This window comes from Columba livia, chromosome 4 (assembly GCF_036013475.1).
Source record: "Columba livia isolate bColLiv1 breed racing homer chromosome 4, bColLiv1.pat.W.v2, whole genome shotgun sequence".
NCBI lineage: Eukaryota > Metazoa > Chordata > Aves > Columbiformes > Columbidae > Columba > Columba livia.
The window spans coordinates 56,023,546-56,045,440 of NC_088605.1; the positions used below are offsets into that span (position 1 = coordinate 56,023,546).

General features: G+C 40.1%; 1 protein-coding gene across 6 annotated transcripts in view; it reads right to left on the minus strand.

Moving 5' to 3' along the window:
- Window positions 1–21,895, minus strand: part of DCLK2 (doublecortin like kinase 2) — a 90,509-nt gene that overhangs the window by 33,012 nt on the left and 35,602 nt on the right. For 4 of the 6 annotated variants that reach the window (XR_010472365.1, XM_005509083.3, XM_065061884.1 and 1 more), the window contains exons 3-5: window positions 5,850–5,952; window positions 3,610–3,711; window positions 2,214–2,264 (exon numbers count right to left, since the gene is read on the minus strand). Coding sequence is in view for 4 of the 6 variants with exons in the window: in XM_005509083.3 (XP_005509140.2) it covers window positions 2,214–2,264; window positions 3,610–3,711; window positions 5,850–5,952 (256 nt within the window). In the remaining 2 variants the exon portion in view is untranslated. The remainder of the gene's footprint in view (window positions 1–2,213; window positions 2,265–3,609; window positions 3,712–5,849; window positions 5,953–21,895) is intronic. The other 2 variants (XR_010472366.1, XM_065061882.1) reach the window with 1 other exon arrangement.

The window sequence follows — 21,895 nt, forward strand, 5'->3', positions numbered from 1 at the left end:
AAAATACTAGGCAGATATTTAAGAGCTACAAAGGTTTCATAGCTGATTCATGGTGCAGAATTATTTTTTCAGAAAGAAAAAAGCAACCCTCACAAATAAAAACTTAGCTTCAAAGCAAATAACAGTTACATCTGCACAAAACCTTTGCATGTTCAGCTGTCTGTCATGGGTTATGCAAGGCTTTTTAACCAGCGCTATTGAATTTATTTTCCAAGTGTCTATTAACCTAGTACCCTAACATTATCTGAGTGCTGAAAGTTCCCTCTAAATACTATTTTTAAAACCTGGGCAGTCTATCTGCCAGTAGGCCAGGCTGACTGTTATTGCAACTTCTACAAATCCCTCTATTTCACACAAATCTCTCTCTTTGATGTGTGGTGTTAAGACATAAGTAATTAGCATTTAGCTACAGAATAAGTCTGTCTTGAAGTCTGATGACTTGGATTTACATTTCCAGTTCTGTTACAGGACTAAGAGCTTAGGCTTTTCTACTAAGAGTATTCCATATGTTTAGGATGCTTTTGTCTTAATTTCAACAAGGGTTGCCTGTAACAACAATAGGTGAATTATTTAAGTGTTTTATTAAGAAGCTAAAAGGATATAGGAGCATACACCCCACCTGCAGACTACTTTTCATCACTTTGTTTTAGATAAACTTCTTGAAACCTGGCACATCAATGCTTCCTTATTTTATAAAGGATTTACAAGTATGGTGATGTAAAGGGCTAGCGAATGCTCTTACTGTTTTCTGCTTCTTGCATACACAATTTTGCTTTATCCATTAGAAAAAATACTGAGCTGTCAAGTTCATGACCAAAAATGAGATATTTCAGTAAAAGAATTTGCTTCCAAATGACCAGCTACCACTACACAGGAGCAGAAAATTGTTGTTTATTCACAAATTATTTTTATGCAGCTCAGAGAAAGGTCACTCTTTCCTGAACACAACCATTGAGGTCTACAGTACAAGACATCCTTATCTGTCTCTAAGTCACTACCATCCTTTTAAACATCGACAGAACCATTAAACTGTACTTGTGAAATCAGCTGGTTAACATAACCTTCTTCCCTCTCATAACTAAGGAAGAACATTCTAGCATACACTGGCAGTACTCCAGCTCTTTGCTAATATCTTAGATATTGGTGTTCTGAGCCAGGGGTGTGACTAGGTGACCTCCAGAGGTCCCTTCCAACTTTTGTCCTTCTATGATTCTACAACATATTGTATGTTCTGCTGAGGAAAAGATCTGTCTGTAGATACAGCTACGCCAATGGCTTCTGAGATCCACTGCACAGGGGTTGGTAGACAACTGCAACAACTAGCTGGAACTGGCCCTGTGTACATGTAAAAATTTGGCACCTGTAGGTAGTCAGCCAACTGCTATTTGAGACAGCAGAACTTCTAATTTTAACTCAAAAAACACACAATCTGTTTTGTTTTTTTGGCACAAACTTGTTCACTGCCATTGATTTGCTGATTATTACATGTATATGCAAAACTCACCTTTCTTATCTATTTTCTAAGTTCTTTTGAGGTTTCTTTCAACATGTATAGCAGCCTGCATATACATTAAAACAATTTCTTCTCTGTCATTCTTTAAATACAATTCTTCACCATATTGGAATGTTGAAAACTGAGAAACCTATGAATACCTTAAAAATTGTTAACTTCTAGTATGGTCTGAAGTCTCAACTTATTTACCAATCAAAATGCATGCTACTTGTAAGAGATTCAGTGTTTTAGAGATACTTGCACTTTGAACTGAAGGTGTTTTAGAACTTATGCTGAAATAACACAAGAAAAAGAGAAAGGTAAGAAAATGCAAATAAAACAAAGCACGTTTTTGCACTGCTTTTTTCAGCAACTCTCACCCATCTTTTTGCACTGCTTGAACTCTTCTGTTATAATATACTTCAGAAAACACATACAAATGTGTTGCTCCTCAGAATGCTCCTCTACTTGTAGTCAAATGATACCTTTACAAATTTAACTTTGACACCATTAACTGATGTCTGACAGCTATAAAGCATCATTTATATTATTTCACTGAAACGATCTACTTCACTGAAAACTCTACACCCATTATGTCTCTGATTCATGGAATGCAAAATGCATGTTTCAAGCTTGAAAACATTCACAAATACAGTGAAAAGGGTAAACGGAGAAGGAAGAGACACACTAGTGATATACAGCCATAATAGTAATGGCTCACCTGGGGATTTTGCTGAAGAATGAGCACTGGAGTAGTGGCCACCCCTCTTTACTGTACTCATATATTTGACACAAAGGAAAAAGACATTAAGGAAATAAGTTATTAAACAGCTCAGAACATGCATGAAAGAAAGAAGGGTAAATAAAGATAAGTAAAGAATACATGAGAAAAAATGGCAAGTAAATAGAAGGATAAATACCAGACACTTGGATAATTTTTTCAAATTAAAAAAAAAAAACAAAGGGGTATCTAAGTAGAAAAAGTAAGAAGATGACAGCCCTGATTTCTAAATTCTTTGCATAAAATTAACTGTTGCTATCCCATGTGATTTCATAGGAGTTAACAGGATCGCATGAAATGTCAATCAGTTGTGAAACTTGCCTTTCATGCTACATTTTGCTTTGTTATTATTGTGATCCTTCTTTAAAACTTTTCAGTTAAATATTCAAATTAAATCAAATTAAATTAAATATTCCACTTTGAAATAACTCGAAGACATAAAATGAATTTAAACAGCATCAATTAAACAAAACAAATACTGATATGAAAATGAGAATACTGAACATGTTGTCGTTTTGAATATATGCATAGGAGCTTACATGCTAGTTACATTCAAAACAGAGCATTGTATATTTACATATTCAATGGTTTGACTTGAGGGCTACTTCACTGGGTCAGAGGGAAAAAAATTCAGTTCAGATTTGTTGTGTTTAGAAACTAAACGCAGAGGTAAAGAAAGGGAGAAAACAAACAAACAAACAAACCCCACAAACAAGCAAATCCCGAAGTTTCTCCCTTCTGCATAAAAGCTGATTGGAACACACGGTTTTCAGCCAAAGTGCTGGCAAAACCACAATGTGAACCTTTCTTTGAAATTACAGGAAGCACAAGAAGGAAAAGGGCAATAGCATTCCAGAACAGCCCCTAAAATTATTTCAAACAGCAAAATCCTGTAATTCCGACAATATCTGGATTATATAGGAGAAGCCTTTCAAATTCAAAACACTTAAGGGTGTACTCTAGTTCAATGAACGTCAGTTTAACCACATAACCATGCTGTAGTTAATCGTCTTCAAGAAAATCAAGTGCCATGCTGAAAACATATCCCAAATGTACAATTAGCACAAATTATTCCAGTGTTCATAAACTGAAACTTTTTGTGCCTGTTAATTAAAAAATAGAAACCACTTGTCTTTCCAGGATTCAAAAATAATTGAAAATTTACTATAAATTAGTATTAAATCTAGGAGACAAACTGAAAAAAAAAAAAAAAAATCCCTTAGGAAACAAAGCATAGCACTCATATTTGAGACAGAGCCAACAGTTTTTTCACCCCATTTAACAAATCCTGACTTTCATATATTTGATGTGTTCAGCTCTTTTCTAGAAGTAGTACCTGAGGCAGGTGATTTGCTTCGACGTGAAGTTCCTGGACTTTTGGACCCAGAATGCCTCAAGCCAGATGATCGGGAATAAGAGGACTTCATAACACGGCATTCTACAAAGCAAGCAGATAGAGTTTCAACAACAGTTCAACGTCCAGGCCTCCTCCAAACACTACTGTTGGTGTTTATTATCCAAAAAATGAACATCACTATTTTCTAAGCATGCTTACTCAACTGAATGAAACAAACTTAGAAAAGCATCTCAGAAATTTAACCTACATACCACACAAACATTTTTGAGCCAGTCAAACGCTGTATGTAACATTCTGAATGTAATATTTCTTCATGTCTTCATGAGATTGGATTATTGCTATAATTCAAATTTGTACCTAGGCACAGCTGAAAGAGTAAAGAAGTCAGCTGATGCCAAAGTTCTTCTGATAATTCAGTAAATCCTGCACATTGTAATGACAGCTTCATACAGGGCAAATGCAGATCAAGCTCAGTTTATCTTCTTTTGCAAGAAATTGATGTTGTGACCAATTTTTAAAGAGGTGAAAAATGTCCATCACTTCCAAAAGGCTGAGACACTAGATTACTGCCATTTACCATCAGCTATATATCATTAAGTAAAGGACAACCTAAATGGAAAAGGAATCAATAGTCATACATGCACTGACATTTTGGAAACATTATAATTCCCACAGTTAGCATCCACTGCAAATAGCTTCCAACGGAATCATATAAATTCCCCTCCAAATTGTATCCGTTATTCATCACTATGAAGTCAAAGCCATCATTATGATGCCACGTGACCATAAAAAATAATAAGTAGAGCTGTGTGCCCTGCCAGCCAAAGGATGTTTCACTCTGTATCTAACAGGCTTTTCTCCATTAAGACCTCCAGAGTTACTAAAGGAAGAAGGGACGACCAAAGCTAAAGAGACAAAAGGAGAAAAACCCCCTCCATCACAGGGTTCTCAGGAAAGAAATGAGCACAATTAGTCTGTGCATGGTGTAATGGGAAAAGCAAACTTAAGGCCTTAAAATCTGCAAGGGAAATTCTGATTTTGCCCAAACTGTGATTCGCAGTGTGACTTAATTCAACCGTGTTCTTCCATCCCTGCATAAGAATAAAAGTACATCTTAGCTTGTCTAAAATTATGTTAAAAAACTATCCTTCTTGTCACCTCCACACTAGCTGAATCGACAAAATGAGGCAGTTCTGGAAAAGTGGCATGCTGGCAATAACAACAGAATGGGAGCCAGCTGAATCCTCCATCCATCCAAGTCTATGGACCATTGTGGTTAGATATATAGCTATATCTCTTAATGTAACAGAAAATTATGTAATGGAATTATGGCATTTATAAAACTTAAAGAAAACAGCAGGTGTGTTTGTTTTCAGTGACTTGAAAGCAAGACAATAAAACAACCCCCTCTTATGCACAACTTGAAGCTCTCCTCAATCTGACTATTTTTGCAAAGGCAAGTTTTCATTCCCACAGATTCATTTTTTCAAAAAAGAAAATCAGGGTGGTTCTACAGCTGAACCAAAATAGATAGAAAAAAGAGAAAAAAACAACATTCATACGATTTGATATCCCAAGCCAATTCTAAAACTCCCTGGTAGAGAGCTTTTTCCTTGAACTTACATGACACATTTTCTATTTACAGAAAAACAAGCTTCATAAACAAGTTAAATTCATGATCTGTCAATGGCAGACAGCATGGGAACAAACTCCCACTTTGTCTCACCTCATTCCCCACCCAACAGCCCCTATACCAGGCTCAACACCTGATCTACAGCAGACAAGACTAGAATGTGTGAATTTTCTAGCAGGACAATTTAATACCTGAAATGAGCATGATTACATATGTGATTTTTCAAAAATCTCATGAAGACAGCAATATGGAGACCATCTTACAGTCCGCAGATGTCAAAATAGAACATTTTTAATAGATTTTAGATCCACCGAATCCATGACTGAATCTTTTAAAATTCAGTGCTGTTTTGCATGCAACTCTATGGACAGGGTCTGTTTTCCAAGACAATAGATCAGATTTGTTAGTGTATTTTAACAGACTTACAGAATCCTGATGATGGCTTGGAAAAACATTTTAATCTGTAGGAAAATATATTCCACGGTATATTTTCCTAAATCACACCACTCTTGAGGATTGAATAGGGCGGGGGGAGAGTTCTCAAGGAAGGTAGCTATGTCAGTGGGTTTAGGATGTATAGTCTTACCGCTGTGATCCAACACGAAGTCGTCCTGAGCATACCGGTATTTCTCAGGCCCACACGCAATGAAGACGTCATCATCTCCAAAGAAGTCCTGCAAGCATGTCACCTTGACAGTAAAATATACAAAGCAAAATAAACAAATGCAGTACTTTCAAATGATAAATCTTCACTTAGTCAGCAACAATTCATAAGTTTGTGTTTTCCTTTTTGCAGTGTTACCATAACGTTCTAATGACAGAAACACTCCAGTTCTCAAATATTTCAGCTACATCAGTAGTGCAGGAAACCTCAGCGTCAAGAATGCAAAATGTTGCTGCCTCTCATCTCCAAATCCACCTTCTCTTAACACCTGTATTTTTGCCTAGATCTACACATGCCTGATTATGACTGACAAAACCAGCTATAAATACTATGCAAATATCAAAGCTTCTTGTATTCTTACATTAACTGCTTATGGGAAACTGACAAGTTAAAATGATTGCATCTACAAATTTATTTTTTATGCCCTGAGGCATTTAATTTCCATGTTTTAATGCCCCCCCTTTATTAAAAAGTCGTTCTTATTCAAGAAAAAAATAAATACAGAGTTCTGTCCATGCCCTTTGCAGCTCTGTCTGTCCTTAACTCTCCTACTAATGATGTTACAAAATATTTCAAGGATTAAGAGATCAGAAAGAAAAATGTTTTAAACAGTCTTTAAAAACAGAAAACCAAAGACCTTGGAAAAACCTCACTCCTCAAAGTCAATAAAAGTCAGCTTGTGAAGGAGGAAGTATCCTCTTTAAAAACAATTAAAACCAAAAATGCCACAACAAGAAAACCCACCAACCTCCTCCTAACTCCTCTGCTACCTGCAAACAGTGTTTGTAGGTAGCAAACTATTTTAAAATGTATAAATTGATTAAAATTTTACTGTGTAATTGTTTCCCTATTCTTTTTACCATTGCACACTTAAATGAGATGTGGGAATAAAAGCTATGTAGAAGCTAAGAAACTTACAACCATTTGGTAAAACTATGTAATAAAGGAGGTAAAACAAAAAACTACTTTTAGGGAAACTGGCTTTTTCCCTTCCCAGATACCTGTCAACACCATTTGCATATTTTACCCACTGTGATAACAGTAAACATTGGCAGATCTGCAGGAAGAGCTTCCACTGCCTGCAGTATTCTGAGAAACAGAATATCAATGACCGGCAGCCCTCTGCAAGGACACCCACTGTGGGCATTGACCTGATGTGTGGTTGTCACGGCAGCTACCCCAGGACCAGCCAGTGCCCATACAGCAAGATCCTCACCACAGTGCCACATGCAGCACCCAGCAGCTGAGTCACTGTGTTATGAGGCCAAGGGACTCCAGCCATCACCAAAATTTTTCATGTTACCATTGCACTGACAATCTGCTCTCATTGACAAGAGATATTTTCAGCTGTAACTGAAACTGCTGCTACTAGTTAACTGAAGAGGCAGTGATAACCGGATTCAAAAGGTGGCACAAATTTAAGAGAAGTTTTCCTAACATGGGATTCATTCCTCTCTACTTAATAATTCTCTCTATTAATAAGAGGATGCACTATCATTTCTGCAGATTTCAGGAATCCAGCAATCAACCTAGGCCCTCCACTACAGGAAAAGCTGTGAGAAAGCTTTCAGAATGCTTACCCCAGTCACACTGCTGGACATGGGCAGAGATGAATAACAAGTTCACACCCAAAGTCCTCCAAATTGGGTGGAATTTCCACAAGCTCTGCATACCCATCACTGCTCTACTCATGCCTGCAATGCCCTTGCAGTGCTGTTTTGAGCAGGTTAGAGTTAAATGCTGTGGTTCAGCAGAGCCCAAAATGAATCTTTCTGTTCTGATTCAAAGCCTCCCCCTCACTCCTTAACCTACCCAGTCTAATAACTGAGCTGAGAGTAAAAGAGGAGAGAATGACAGGTCTTATGTCAGGCTCTGGGACATACAGAGGGGCATAACTGCGTACAGCAGCATCCTTTTGTTGTTCGCATAGTAGTTCTACAAAGGAAGGGTCAGACCTGTGCACAAGAGATGACAGAAGTATCCTTAGAAATGCACCTTAAAATCTTTTGTAAATGATCATTTGGGAGGGGAATAAAACACTTTAAGAAAGGTATTAATTTCCATGGGTGCTTTCCCACATGTTCATGCATATAGTTTTCCACAGCAGGAACAACACACAGGAGTAATTGGCAATATGAGTACCAGTGATCAGAGAAGCTGCTGGAGATGGTGCAACAGCAGTGCAACTTGGAGCTCAGGCTAATGCCTGCCTCTTGGTCTGCTCACGCACTGTACCTGACCTGGGGGACTTCCACCTGTCAGTCACAAGCCAAGACATGTTTTAGGTTACTGTAAATGATAATAAACTACACTTACAACTGAATGCCAGTTAAATGTAAATATGAGAAAAATATACACAGATTCTTGCCATATTTCAGCAGTGCATACTGGAAGTTTTCCTTCTCCCTACAAATAGTCCAGACTGGTTAGGTATACAATATACAAGTAGAACTTACCAATCACAAATAACAATGTTATGATGAGAGGGAAGTATTTTTATAACCAAGTTCATGGAAATCTTCCATTTTCCTAGAAGTACAGTCTAATGGTTATTTTTCTAGGCCTTTATCATAATAAAGTCAAAGAAGCAGCCCCCCAAACAGAGATAACACAAACAGTCTGCATTTCCTACAGAATTAAGGTATATGCTGCAATTAATGGTAACAGTGTTCCCTTAGTGTGCAAAACACTGTTGAGGGAAAGCTGAAATGAGTGGTTTGCATGGGATTTTGAATGCTGCTGGTCCACTGTGGTCTAACCTGCAAATCACACAATTCTATCCCAAAGAACTTCCTTACTTAGATTATACAGCATTTTTTTATAGCTTTGAGCAAGATTCAATCAGTTTAGAAATTTAAAAACACAAAAACTTTTGAACACCTATTCATTATTTTTTTTCAGTTTCATTAGCAGTAGAACTTCTGTATAGAAATAGAATGTCAGTCATTCCAGTAAGTTAGGGATCAAAATTTGGTTTGTTAAACTAGTGTATGACAAATGTAGCTTCTCTCTCCACCAAGTGTCTATACTCTGTCTTACCAATTCTCTGGTTTGATGCACTTGGTGCTGAAAGAACTGTTCAGTCCCTCAAAATATCTCCCAAACTGCCTTTCAAAGAAAAGCTGCACGTAAGTGAACCATAGCAAAACCAGTCAAATATGTGGTCATTCATTCATTCAAGTAACAACTCTCTCGCTAGTCCCGATGCTGTGAGCTTCTATGCATGAAGCTGAAAATGTTAAAAGCTTTAGATACTTTGAAGAAATTAAGCATCAAAATGAGATCTGATTTTCAACAGTGGTTAGAGCTTTCTTAAAAATAACAGTCATTAGGTGATTTTTGAGATTCAGATCTGTCTACTTCCTTAACATCCACAAAAGCTCTATAGAAGATATAGAACACATGCTTTCCATTGCTAGCCTTGCAGTAAAGCACAATCAGAACATCTCTCTCCTGTCTGTGGCTTTAATTGACACAGACGATTGGACTTGTGCTCAGTGCTTTAAAAATACTTCTAATGGCTTAGAATTACAAGCACGGATACAAAGGGAATAGGGAAAAGCAAAAACATTGTCTCAGATACATATAACTGGAAGTCATCATTACTTTTTCTTTTTTATTTTAGTAGGGTCACTACAGCATTATCCTGTGTCTGTTTCAACAGGAACAGCTCACTTACATTCCCATCCTATCCTTCATGGCTTTCTGAGACAATGTGCAAACAACTCAGGGCACTGCTGCTTCCTGACAGGCTCAGAAAGGCCACACTTACCATTAGACCGAAGATCAGGACAACATAATTCAAGCAGCAGCACCAGGAAAATTAAAATATAACTGGCTTCGACTGCAAGAAACCCAAACGAGTATGTAAGAGGCTCAATGATTCAGTGATTCAAAACTTGAAGGCATCTTACAAAAGAAGTAGTCTTTTCTCATAAAACCTTTCCCCCTTGCCAGCCCAGCTGAGGAAATCTTCGGACACTGAATGGATGAAGTTTTTTGAAAAACACAAAGACCTTACTAACAGTGTTACATGTTACTAAATATGCATTATGTTACAGAAGTGGCATGACTACCAGTAGTTTGTAAGACCATTAATGGTAAAAGCACTTCAAAACCACATAGCTTCAAAACCAAAAGCACAAAAATATGGTTTACAAGCAGAAAAAATGAATCACAAACTCACAGAAATGGGCAAAAATGCAAGTCAAAATGTGAAAATGGGGTGTGGGAAAGGGAGACAAACACATGTATTTGAAAAATCAATCTCCTGATCCCTGCTGTGATCCCCTGCTGTCTCCTAGTGCAGTGTTTTCATGTCATATACGCTCATCATATTTACCTTTTAAAACAGGTTTACATTTCTGATAAATATTTATAACCAAAGTAGTTTGCTCTTTCTAAAGAAATACTTTGTCAGTCAGATCAACCTACTATACTAGAATACACAGATTGCATCCATACAGAAATCTCTTTTCTATTACCATGACACAGGCCTAGAAATGTAATTTATACCAACCCCTACTCCCACCTCTGCATCTAACAAGAACATACATTCCCACCAGAAGAAACATGAATAATGAGTGATCTTTTACAGACAGAATTTAACAGATATGTAATAATTGTCCTTTATGATAAAGTTACAATTAGAAAAAATGAATTATATAAGCAAACTTTTACTCCAACCTCCATTGGAAAAAAAATGCTAAAAATTTTGAAAGACTGACATCATGGAGGCTTTATAAACACCTAAAAATTACTGAAAAATTCAATTCCTAAAGATAATTCTGTAACCATATATCGATACCCTCCAGCCAGGAGCTCACTGGGCAAATTGTATTTATTCCAGCTCTACAAATATGCTTCATTCTAAATGTAGAATGAACAGCTGTAAAGACAAATAGTTTGGCTCAATTTGGTCTGGCTGATTCAATTTAAGTAAGCAGCAACAGGACTGTACAGCTGAAGTCTGAAGAGCCGCACCCTGTGTCTGGGGAAAGCTGCTCTGGATGTCAAATTCTTTACAAACTAAAACATCAAAACTGGAAAAGATACACAAGATTATTTGTATTTAATAATTGAAGAAATGTTATATCTACTGACTTAAAGAAAACAGGATATGGTGTAAATATTTTTTAAAAGGAAGCACATAACACAGAATGCAAAAGGAAAACTGTATGTACATGTACAGTTGCAGCTGGATGTGCATGTGTTTTCAGCTCAGAGGTTGTGACGGGCATTTGAGGCTGAAATTTTTAAAGAAACACAGTAGGGTTTTTTCACAAATGGCTGAAAAAAAATGAAAATAACTTAGTAAATGTCAGTATGACATATCTAGATACAACTTCCCTGCTACCACCTTCAGTGTGAGAGATCTCCATGTTTCTCCTGGGAAATGTTACTCCTCTTTGACCAGAACAGATTACAGCTACACCATCACGACGGTTTTGCCCTTTGCCCCTTGCATCAACCTGTATTTCAAAAGTCAAATATTTGTCTATTTTGCCAGTCAGGTCATATTGGTAATCATAATCTTTGTTTCCCCTTTTCAAATAAAGCTAGCCCTGTCACTTCCTCCTCACAGCCATACAGTCTCAGTAAAATCCTTGCAGTGGTGTTGAAGCTTTCTGACCACAGCCATCGGCCTTATAGTTCAAGGGTTTATGCATGTCCCAAAGTGCAAAACACAAAGAAAGCACTCCAGCAGAAACAGATCACTTCTCTGATTTCTACTTCAGTTCCATCACCAACAGGAGCACAATTAACTTTCAAAAGGAAGTGTTCCCAAAAAGGAAGGTGAAAAGGACATTCCTATCCTTTCCTACTGAGCACTATGATTTCAACACTTTTTCTTCCCTTGGAACTTCCCCACAGTCTCTGCACTTTCTCAGAAAAACTGAACCAAGGGAAAGGGGGTGTATGTGTTTGACCAATATTCTTCACTACTTACTAAGCCATCAATATCCTTCATAACTGAAAACAAGACTAGCACAAGAAAGGTTCAGTACTAGCTTAAGGCAGCTATTTGACTGGTTATACTGAGTCACATTTCCTGACACATCTTCAGTAAACAGCGAGAGAATAGCCAGATGGGTAGCTAGAATACATCCAGCAAGCAGACATGCAGAGAAAGTCATCAATAACTGAGCCCTTGGCATGCCCTTTAAAAAAATACTGTAGTTGCCAGTATTCTTTTTTTAATTAACAGCCTGTTAATTGGGTAGAAATGACAAAACGTCAAAGGCAACTTCGTTACGTGATTTAGAAGCAGGCAAAAAAGAAACTGTTCAAAATTGTTCAAGATACAGACAAATAGGGAAGCCCACATTGTACACAAGAGCACCAACAAAAAACACTGCTATATCAGATATGTAGTAAACCTGGAAAATCAGGTCCAGTGATAAGATTCCTGCTGGTATAGAAGAAGCACTTGACATCTCAGAGGTTTAACTAGGACTGCCAAAACTTCTGTTCTTCACCAGTGTATGTTTTCTGTGACAGCTCTACTACAGAATCTCTCTGGGATTTCCCAAACCAAACAAAACTACACAACACAAAAAGATGGGTCATCAAGCTAGTAATTTCTGATGCAATACTTGAAGGAGCTCACATGCTACTAAGACTGGGCACGTCTGCTCAAAACAGCTACAGTGGAACATGTGGAGTTCGAAAGCTTGAGGACATATAACCATGAGCTTGATAGACTCTAGTCATTTTTCCAAGTGGTTGTAGCTATAAGGGCTATGCAATTCCTGATAGTAACTTCCCCAGTAGGCAACTTCCATGAAGTCATTAGCAGACCAGGACAAAAAAATATCTCCTTTGCGCTCTAAAAATACAGAGTATTTAAAAAAGATGGACCCAATTTCAAATGGCAACTAATTTGAAATTGGTTCCATCTTTTTGAAACACCCAGTAATTGGAATTAGGGTAAATACCTCTTAATTTCTGAGGCTCAAATGCACAATTATTTTGTCTGTGACTAAAACATGAGATACAGTAACAGAGATCAGATTATACAGAAAGAATGCAAAACTATCAACTGTGTTACAAAATTTATAAATAAATTACCTGATCTTCTGTTATATGACTGTGCATCTTGACCAGAAAATTTACTTCAGATTTTGAAGACACTGATTTTCCTTTATAGTAATCTCCTATATTTCTTGACAAAATAAAGAAAATTTTAAAAGTGGAGTTTGTCTGTTTGTTTGCAATTTACTCAGGGGCTCTAAAACCTTCCTAAATCTCAGTTAATCTGCTTGTGAAAACATGCTGATGGTCCTTTTTCTGTAAAGCTAATTTGAGTAGCATCACCTGTTTTTTGGTCTCACTCTACAAAGTCCCTTTTTAACCCATGTAGCTGGTTAGCTTTAGGCTTGAGAACAGTTCCACTGCAGTCAACAGAATTACACACATACCTGAAGCTATACACAACTGCAGCTTGTGAAAAGTCTGAGGGCCTCCTCAGCTCTGCTGGACGCTGCAATAAAACTAGATAATAAATCTGATTTCTAGGTCAGAACTTCCACAAGGCATTGTCTGATTCACCATCCGAGGTTTGACATCTAGCACTCTTCTGTCTTTTCCTTCAAGTTTATTAAATTCATTAAACAGTGAGAGAAAAATGAGTTTTCTGTTTTTAAAAAATTGTAAATGTTGAGTTTCCCTGCCTTGGATAAAAGCAGCTTGTTAACCTATTTAGGAAAACAGAAAAAAGAAAAAAAGAAACAAAGACTATAATGAGAATAATTCTTCCAGGCCAGCTTCCTACATGGCTATTTAATCAATGGCTGTGTCACATTATTACAGTCATCATTACAAAATGAACCTACTTTTACTAATACTCTGTGATGAGGGATAGCACTGTGAAAGGAGGAGACAAACCCTTCTGTCCCACAGGGAATCCAAGGAGTAAGAAAGAAAACAGAAATGTTAAATCTTTGCCTGCTGCCTTGTAAACAGAAAAAGTCTGGCAGTAAGCCCAGGAAATGCCTAATCTAGTGTGACAATGCAGAAAGACTGCAAAAACAGCCTGGTCAGGTCACCACAGCTCATGCTGCCATAGAGCTACTGGGAATAGATGACAGAATAGAGCACATACCGCTTTTTAGTTTTATGCCAATTTTAAGCAGATTTTTGCATATATTTTTTAACATCTCCAAGTTTAATTGAGAAAAGGAACACGTGTAAATGGAAGAACCCATTTGGGTGTGATTCAAGTAAATCATCCTCGCTGCAAGGGAAATGACAGTAAGAAAAATGGGCTGCAGAAATATGCACAAGTTAAAGTGAGTTCCCACACGTATCCATTTCTTAAAGCCTTCCAGTACTGCAGGACTTTCTGGCAAGGTCCATTCACCAGTTTTCCAAAGGGCAAAACTGATCATATTTCAACTGTTGCACTGATTATGTGATTATTTAAATATCAGATAAATTACAGCTGAAAATGACTAAAATTCTGCGAATTTTGAATCACACTGTATAGCTCGTCTGTCTCTGTAACACAAAACACCCCAGAACAACCCTTCCTGCAGTATTATCCACTACTTCAACAAGAGTAAATAATTTCAGTATATTAAACAGTGAAATGTAGTGTCACACTTCTCGATTTTTCACAAGTTACACCAAGAAACAACAGCCTTAATAAACATGGAATAAGTGGAAATTGTAAACAAATGCATCTTATAACATGACCATAATCCAGTATGTCTGAAGAGAAAAACAAACAAACAAACCCCAGCCAAAGAAAAAACCCCACAGTATTTTCTGCTATAAAACAAGGATTATATCTTTGCCCATGGCTTCACTAATCACAGCAGCTCAAAAGTCAGCATAACAGATTCTTTCCTTAGGTGGCATAACTGGGAAGTCTAATACAGAACCAAAAATAGCACCTGACTTCACACAACTAACCTTCCATCTTACACTGAGTAGCTAGTCTAAAAATAAAATCTACTTGTATTATGAACACCAAAAGAAAAACTGTACATATAAGGACAACTAGCTGGCTCATCCAATTCAATAAATATTATGGGTTTAATGACACCATGTACCATAACACAACTGCAGTTACTATACAATTTATACAATTTTTTCCATAAGATTACCCTTTTTGCACAATTGTAGAAATGAGTGCCCTTAGCTAATCACCTTACTTGAAAAACATGCCATTCACATATTATGGGGAACTTAAAAAAAAAATTTAAAAAATCATGTGGCCAAATACTCAATTCCTTTACTTTAATTCCTCTCATGCTTTAGATGAGATGAATTCCTGTGGCATGAAGCTATAATCTACTGCAATCCAAGATTTCCACTGTTCACAGGCAGACACTGTTTCCTGAGAGGTTATAGAAGCCGCAGTTCTTTAAATGAGAACTTTTTTTCCATAGACAAATAAGAAATTCAAAAGCAGTGTTTGTAACCAGTGCAAAAAGAATTAAAGCAAAGGTAGAAATCTGGAAAGGTCCTTTGATGAATACAAATACATTTTTAAGATTCTTCAAGCTTTAAATGGAAGTTCTACAGTTTTACACTGGCCCAAGGTTGCCAAGAGAGGTGGTGGATGACCCATCCCTGGAGACATCCCAGGCCAGGCTGGATGGGGCTCTGAGCAACCTGATCTAAACACGTCCCTGCTCATTGCAGGGGGGTTGGACTAGATGACCTTTGAAAGTCCCTTCAAGCCCAAAATATTCTCTGATTCTGTGGTTTTCCTATGGCTTTAACTGTTCATGTAGGTTTCTGTTAATGCATGAGTAGCTGCAACTAACTTTCTATTGTCTTCTGAGTTCCTGTATCAAGGTTTCAGTCTTGAACTCATTCAGAGCTGTTTCTCACAACACTGCAATAGGAGGGCAAAAAATATAGGTATCCTGGAAATCCAGGTCTCTCAGTTCTGTCTCCTTCATATATACCACTTCACATAACAAGAAATCTTGCTAAAATCCATTGAGCTCCTTACAGACTAAAAGGATGCTCTTTAGATATATTTTAAGTTTTGGTCAAATGTATCCATATTTTAATATTTTTAAACCCTAATTTATAATACCTAATTTAATCAGCATTCTGTCAATTTCAGTACAACAACTGCACTTCCAACAAAGCTTGCAGTTCTATTTTTACAGCATTAGGTTACAGGTTTTGCAATGCTAATTGCTTGCCATATATTCAAAGAGCATGCAGACCTTTCAAAGGCATTTGATTCTTGAAGTATCCTCCTCACTTAATTGCAAACTGGAAATAGAGAAACAAAATCAAGCTTTCAGATGCTCTCTAGCCACCATTTCAAAAAATGACATTTCATAGACAAAATAAAAGAAATTAAATGTAAAAATACTATCCTATATACTGTGAAGGTATTTGGGTCTCGGCAGATTAGCTTCCATGCTTACTCTGCTTTGCCTGTCGTGAGCTATTGAGGTCTGTTGAACTTGCATGCAACATCTGCAACAGTTATGCTGGGCTAGGAACATCAAGTAAAAACAGTGAGGATATAACTGATCAAAGATTAGATGCTCAGAAATGCAAGAAAAATTTCAGTAATACAGGAAACAGAAACCATACTTTGTAACTAGTTTTCAGAGATCCAATTCAATTCCATTAGCTCCCAACTTTCACCAACATTATTTCTAGGCCTATTGCTGCTGCTTCTGTATTGCTTTACTAAGCAGATAAACAGATGTAAAACACATCTGAAGATGTAGAAACATCTTTGATTTCATGTTCAGAAAACAAATGGATTATGAAGACAGCAGAAAAGTAACACTTATAGGCACTGATAAAGAACAGATATGTCAATACCGATTGTGGCAGAATGAAAACCCCACTCCCTCCTTCAGTATGGCACATCTCCCCCTTTCTCTGCTACTTGAGGCTAACAGCTTCTTTTGTTTGGCCCCAGAGCACCCTGGCTCCTGGGCCATTAGGAGAAGGGAGTACCAGGCACACTGAGCTGCACCCAGTGTGGGGGATGTTTGAAGGCTTCAGGGGCACCCACACTCAGTGTGGGGGGTGCAGAGAAGCTTTTAGAGTGCCTACAGTCAGATCTGATCAGATAAAAACGGGATTCTCGTCGAGACTCTGCCCACTGTGTGGGTCTCTCGGAGCACGAGCAAGATGCTGCCGCCAAGAGCCCTCCTCCCCGGGATGGGGACTCCGCTTGCCTTGCCGCCACGTGTGTAAGAAAAACTTCTCGCAGGATTGCGAGTATATTTATACTTTTCGTGCACATATGCACGTATAACTTTCCGCGCTCCATATGAGCGCGTGTAAGATTAATCCTCGCACAATCACGAGTGTATTTTCCTCCCGTGCACATATGCACGTGTAACTTTCCATGCACATTTGCACGCGTACTTTAAATTATTTCCTCGCACAATCACGAATGTATTTTCCTTCCGCCACCCTTGCACGCGTAACTTTCCGTGCCCAATACGAACACGTGTATAAATTATTTCCTCACACAATCGCGAGTGGCCGCCGAGAGCCCCTCGCACAATCGCGAGTGTATTTTCCTCCCGTGCTTCCACATAAGCACGTGTAGGACTCCGTGCACACTTGCACGTGTAAGTAAATTAACTCTCGCAGGATTGCAGGTGTATTATAAATTTACCCTCGCAGAATCGCGAGTGCACGCTTCCAGTACTCACTACCAGTGCGTGTATCTCTTTAAAAGTAATCCTGCACCATGTTTAGGCAAGTGTGTATTCCTCCGGGACTCAGGGACAGCTCCGGCATTGTTTTGGGTGAAGCCACGTGCATGCACACTGTGGACCGCCTGTTGTATTAGTTGCTGCCTCAATAATTTTCCTCAACTGATATCCGAACCTTTATTTAAGTCACTTTTGGAGTGCTAAAACCCTGTTTCTCACTGGTTTAATAAAAGTTGTTTCTGGACCTTGTTGTCCCTCAAATTAACCTACGGGGTGCCTCCGTGACAATTTGGCGTAGTCGAGCAGGATATCAGAGATGGAGGAATTATTGTGCTTCCTTCTTCTAATTATGGGGAGCGCAGTGTGTTTCAGTTTGTGTGTAAAGCTAACACAGGCTCTGTGTAAACCTGAGCACCGAGGCGAACGGTTTGATTCTTTGGAGCAGGACCTTTCTGCGGCGGCTTGGCGTCTCGGGGTGTGTTTCCTTCTGGCCGTTTGCCTTAATTTAGCGCGGGATGTGCGTAAACTTGACTTCCAAAGAGAGGAAGAAGTTTTGCGGCAAATCAAACGCGCGGGCTTTTTAAGCGAACGCCCCTCCGCCTCGCCGCTTCTCGACACTGAAAACAGTGTTGATGAAATAGAAGGAGAGGTTGTGCGCCCTTTCATTGAGATGGAGACGTGTACGTGCTCTGTTTGCGTTGTCCCGTATGCCGAAGGTGATCGGATATTGTTAAGTGGTAGTTCGAACGCTTCCCCGTGCCGGCAACTCGGAGGGTCCGGCATAGCAAAGCCTGACCTCGCGAGTGCTGGTGACTTCTCCGGGACTGGCGGCGCTGCGACCGGTTCGTGGGAGCCTTGGTGGGTTCGCTATAGCTGGCCGCTCCCCTCCCGACCGGCCAGTCCCGATCGCCCATCGCGATCGAGACCATGACCTGTCCCTAGCCGCGGTGTCCAGACGGTTCCTTCCCCGTACCGGCAACTCGGGGGGTCCGGCATAGCAAAGCCCGACCTCGCGAGTGCTGGTGACTTCTCCGGGACTGGCGGCGCTGCGACCGGTTCGTGGGAGCCTTGGTGGGTTCGCTATAGCTGGCCGCTCCCTTCCCGACCGGCCGGTCCCGATCGCCCATCGCAATCGAGACCCCGACCTGTCCCTAGCCATGGTGTCCAGGCGGTCCCTTCCCCGTACCGGCAACTCGGAGGGTCCGGCATAGCAAAGCCCGACCTTGCGAGTGCTGGCGACTGCTCCGGGACTGGCGGCGCGAAACGGAGCAGCCTGAAAGGGCAGCTAGAAACACATGTCCAGTACGGGCGTGGCCCGAAAAACAGACGCAGACTTCTCCCCGTGAAGCTTCTGCCCCCTGTCCGTGTACCTCCTCCCGGCTGGCCGCCCCCCCCCCCGCCACCATTCCTGGCATCCAAGTCCTGGTGGTGTGGGGCGGGGCAGCCCGGCCTCGCGAGCGCTGGCAGGCAACCACCTTCCCCGGGTTGGCCGCCTCCCCCCACCTCACTGCGGGTGGGAGTGCCCCCCAACTCTTGCAAACTGAAGTAAAAAAAAAGCCGCGGCTTGGGACCAGCGACCCCGCCCCGGCTCAGTGCTCTCTGAGGGTCAGAGGCAGCTCGCATTAGGACCCGGCAATGTGCCTCAGCACTGCCGCTTACTGAAAGTAGCTGCTAATATTACTTGCTATCAAAAAAATTTACTGGCACTCCACTGCAGCTAAATGGGGCATTATGGAGGTCATTAATGATTTTGAGAAAGAGTCAATAACAGGCAACCACTTGATAAAGACCCGCCCCCAAAACAAAAGGTCCAAGAGATATTTTCTGCTCAGAACCTTCTGAGCTAGTTCAACATGTTAACTATGAAAGCCTGGTTCCAAAGGGACCGAGATCTGTTTTTGTGTTTTCTTGCAGGGCGAAGGAAGATGACAGGGTGGAAGAGAAGTACAGATGCGTGTGATGGGGTGGAAGAACATCCACCTGACACCAGCAAGGGATGGAAGAGCATCCAGATGCCTTGGAAACAACACCAACAATGACAGGGTGGAAGAGGATCCAGCTAACACCAGCAAGCCATTCAGAAGGAAGGCAGCCACAGGACTGGTAACACTAACGAACTGTGACTGATGCTGGGAATCAGTAATTACCTTGGGCAATTGTTGATTGTTGTAATTACTTCAATTCTATTGTATATTGTTATTAATAACTGTGTTGCAGGGGTAAGTCAACATATGTTATATGGTGATCCACAGTGGACATTAAGGCTCACCGGCAGAAGTGTCCCCTTTTTACTTTGGAGGCAAGAGGTAACTGCAATTCTACTCCAGAGTTATATGAGACCATGACTGTAGTCACAGGGTGGGATTGTGGCAAAATGCAAACCCCCCTCCCCCTTTCTCTGCTACTTGAGGCTAACAGCTTCTTTTGTTTGGCCCCAGAGCACCCTGGCTCCTGGGCCATTAGGAGAAGGGAGTACCACGCACACTGAGCCGCACCCAGTGTGGGGGATGTTTGAAGGCTTCAGGGGCACCCACACTCAGTGTGGGGGGTGCAGAGAAGCTTTTAGAGTGCCTACAGTCAGATCTGATCAGATAAAAACGGGATTCTCGTCGAGACTCCGCCCACTGTGTGGGTCTCTCGGAGCACGAGCAAGATGCTGCCGCCAAGAGCCCTCCTCCCCGGGATGGGGACTCCGCTTGCCTTGCCGCCACGTGTGTAAGAAAAACTTCTCGCAGGATTGCGAGTATATTTATACTTTTCGTGCACATATGCACGTATAACTTTCCGCGCTCCATATGAGCGCGTGTAAAATTAATCCTCGCACAATCACGAGTGTATTTTCCTCCCGTGCACATATGCACGTGTGACTTTCCGTGCACATTTGCACGCGTACTTTAAATTATTTCCTCGCACAATCACGAGTGTATTTTCCTTCCGCCACCCTTGCACGCGTAACTTTCCGTGCCCACTACGAGCACGTGTATAAATTGTTTCCTCGCACAATCGCGAGTGGCCGCCGAGAGCCCCTTGCACAATCGCGAGTGTATTTTCTTCCCGTGCTTCCACATAAGCACGTGTAGGATTCCGTGCACACTTGCACGTGTAAGTAAATCAACTCTCGCAGGATTGCGGGTGTATTATAAATTTACCCTTGCGGAATCGCGAGTGTACGCTTCCCATACTCACTACGAGAGCGTGTACCTCTTTAAAAATAATCCTGCACCGTATTTAGGCGAGTGTGTATTCCTCCGGGACTCAGGGACGGCTCCAGCATTGTTTTGGGTGAAGCCACGTGCATGCACACTGTGGACCGCCTGTTGTATTAGTTGCTGCCTCAATAATTTTCCTCAACTGATATCCGAACCTTTATTTAAGTCACTTTTGGAGTGCTAAAACCCTGTTTCTCACTGGTTTAATAAAAGTTGTTTTTGGACCTTGTTGTCCCTCAAATTAACCTACGGGGTGCCTCCGTGACACCAATATACTAGAAGAAATCCTCCCAGAAAAAAATAAAAATAAAAATAAGGCATTTGCATTGGTTTCCCCTTAAAACTGAAAATCAACAAAACGTTTATGTCTGAAAATGTCAGTTCTTCATTTGAATAAAAATTCACAAGTTTCTGAAAAAAAAGTAAAATGGACCACACGTCGCTGTCCCCTTTCCTCCCCCCCGCAGAAGCACAGAATAAAACCATAAAACCAACCTCATCTCCCAAAACTCTCAAGACCGCATAACAGTAGAGAAAATAAGTGCTAAACCCCATCTCAGTCAACTGACTTCTGTGGCATCTGCTACAGGGCTTGGGCGAAGTGTTAGATACCCTATTTTAAAATCACACTGTATTACATTTTTATTGTCATACTGCTCTTAGCAGCTTGGAACTTGACTTTCGAGAGTTAGGCAGAGGATTTAGGTGACTCAGTACTTTTTTGGAATTAAAGGCTGACTCAGTCTGTTGGGTTTTTTTTTAGGTAAATTGGGAGTAAATTGGGAGGTGAAAAAGATGTATACAGGGTCATAATTCAGCAATATACTACTAAATATTAAAAAACCCTAAAGCATTCTGGATGAGTTTCTGCTGAGCCAGTATATCAGAGATGCTGCTGAACATTGAAAGTATCTGGTAACATTATCTTGTTTTGTGGGCCTCTGTATCAATTATATTAATTTGATAGATGCTTTTGAAATGCATGAGAAAGATCATCTTGTTTTGAAATTAATTGGCTCAGAACCCATTAATGGTATCTGGAAATAAATCTTCAGAGAACAGGAACAATACATCACAGATTATTACTGAAGATCCATTTCAA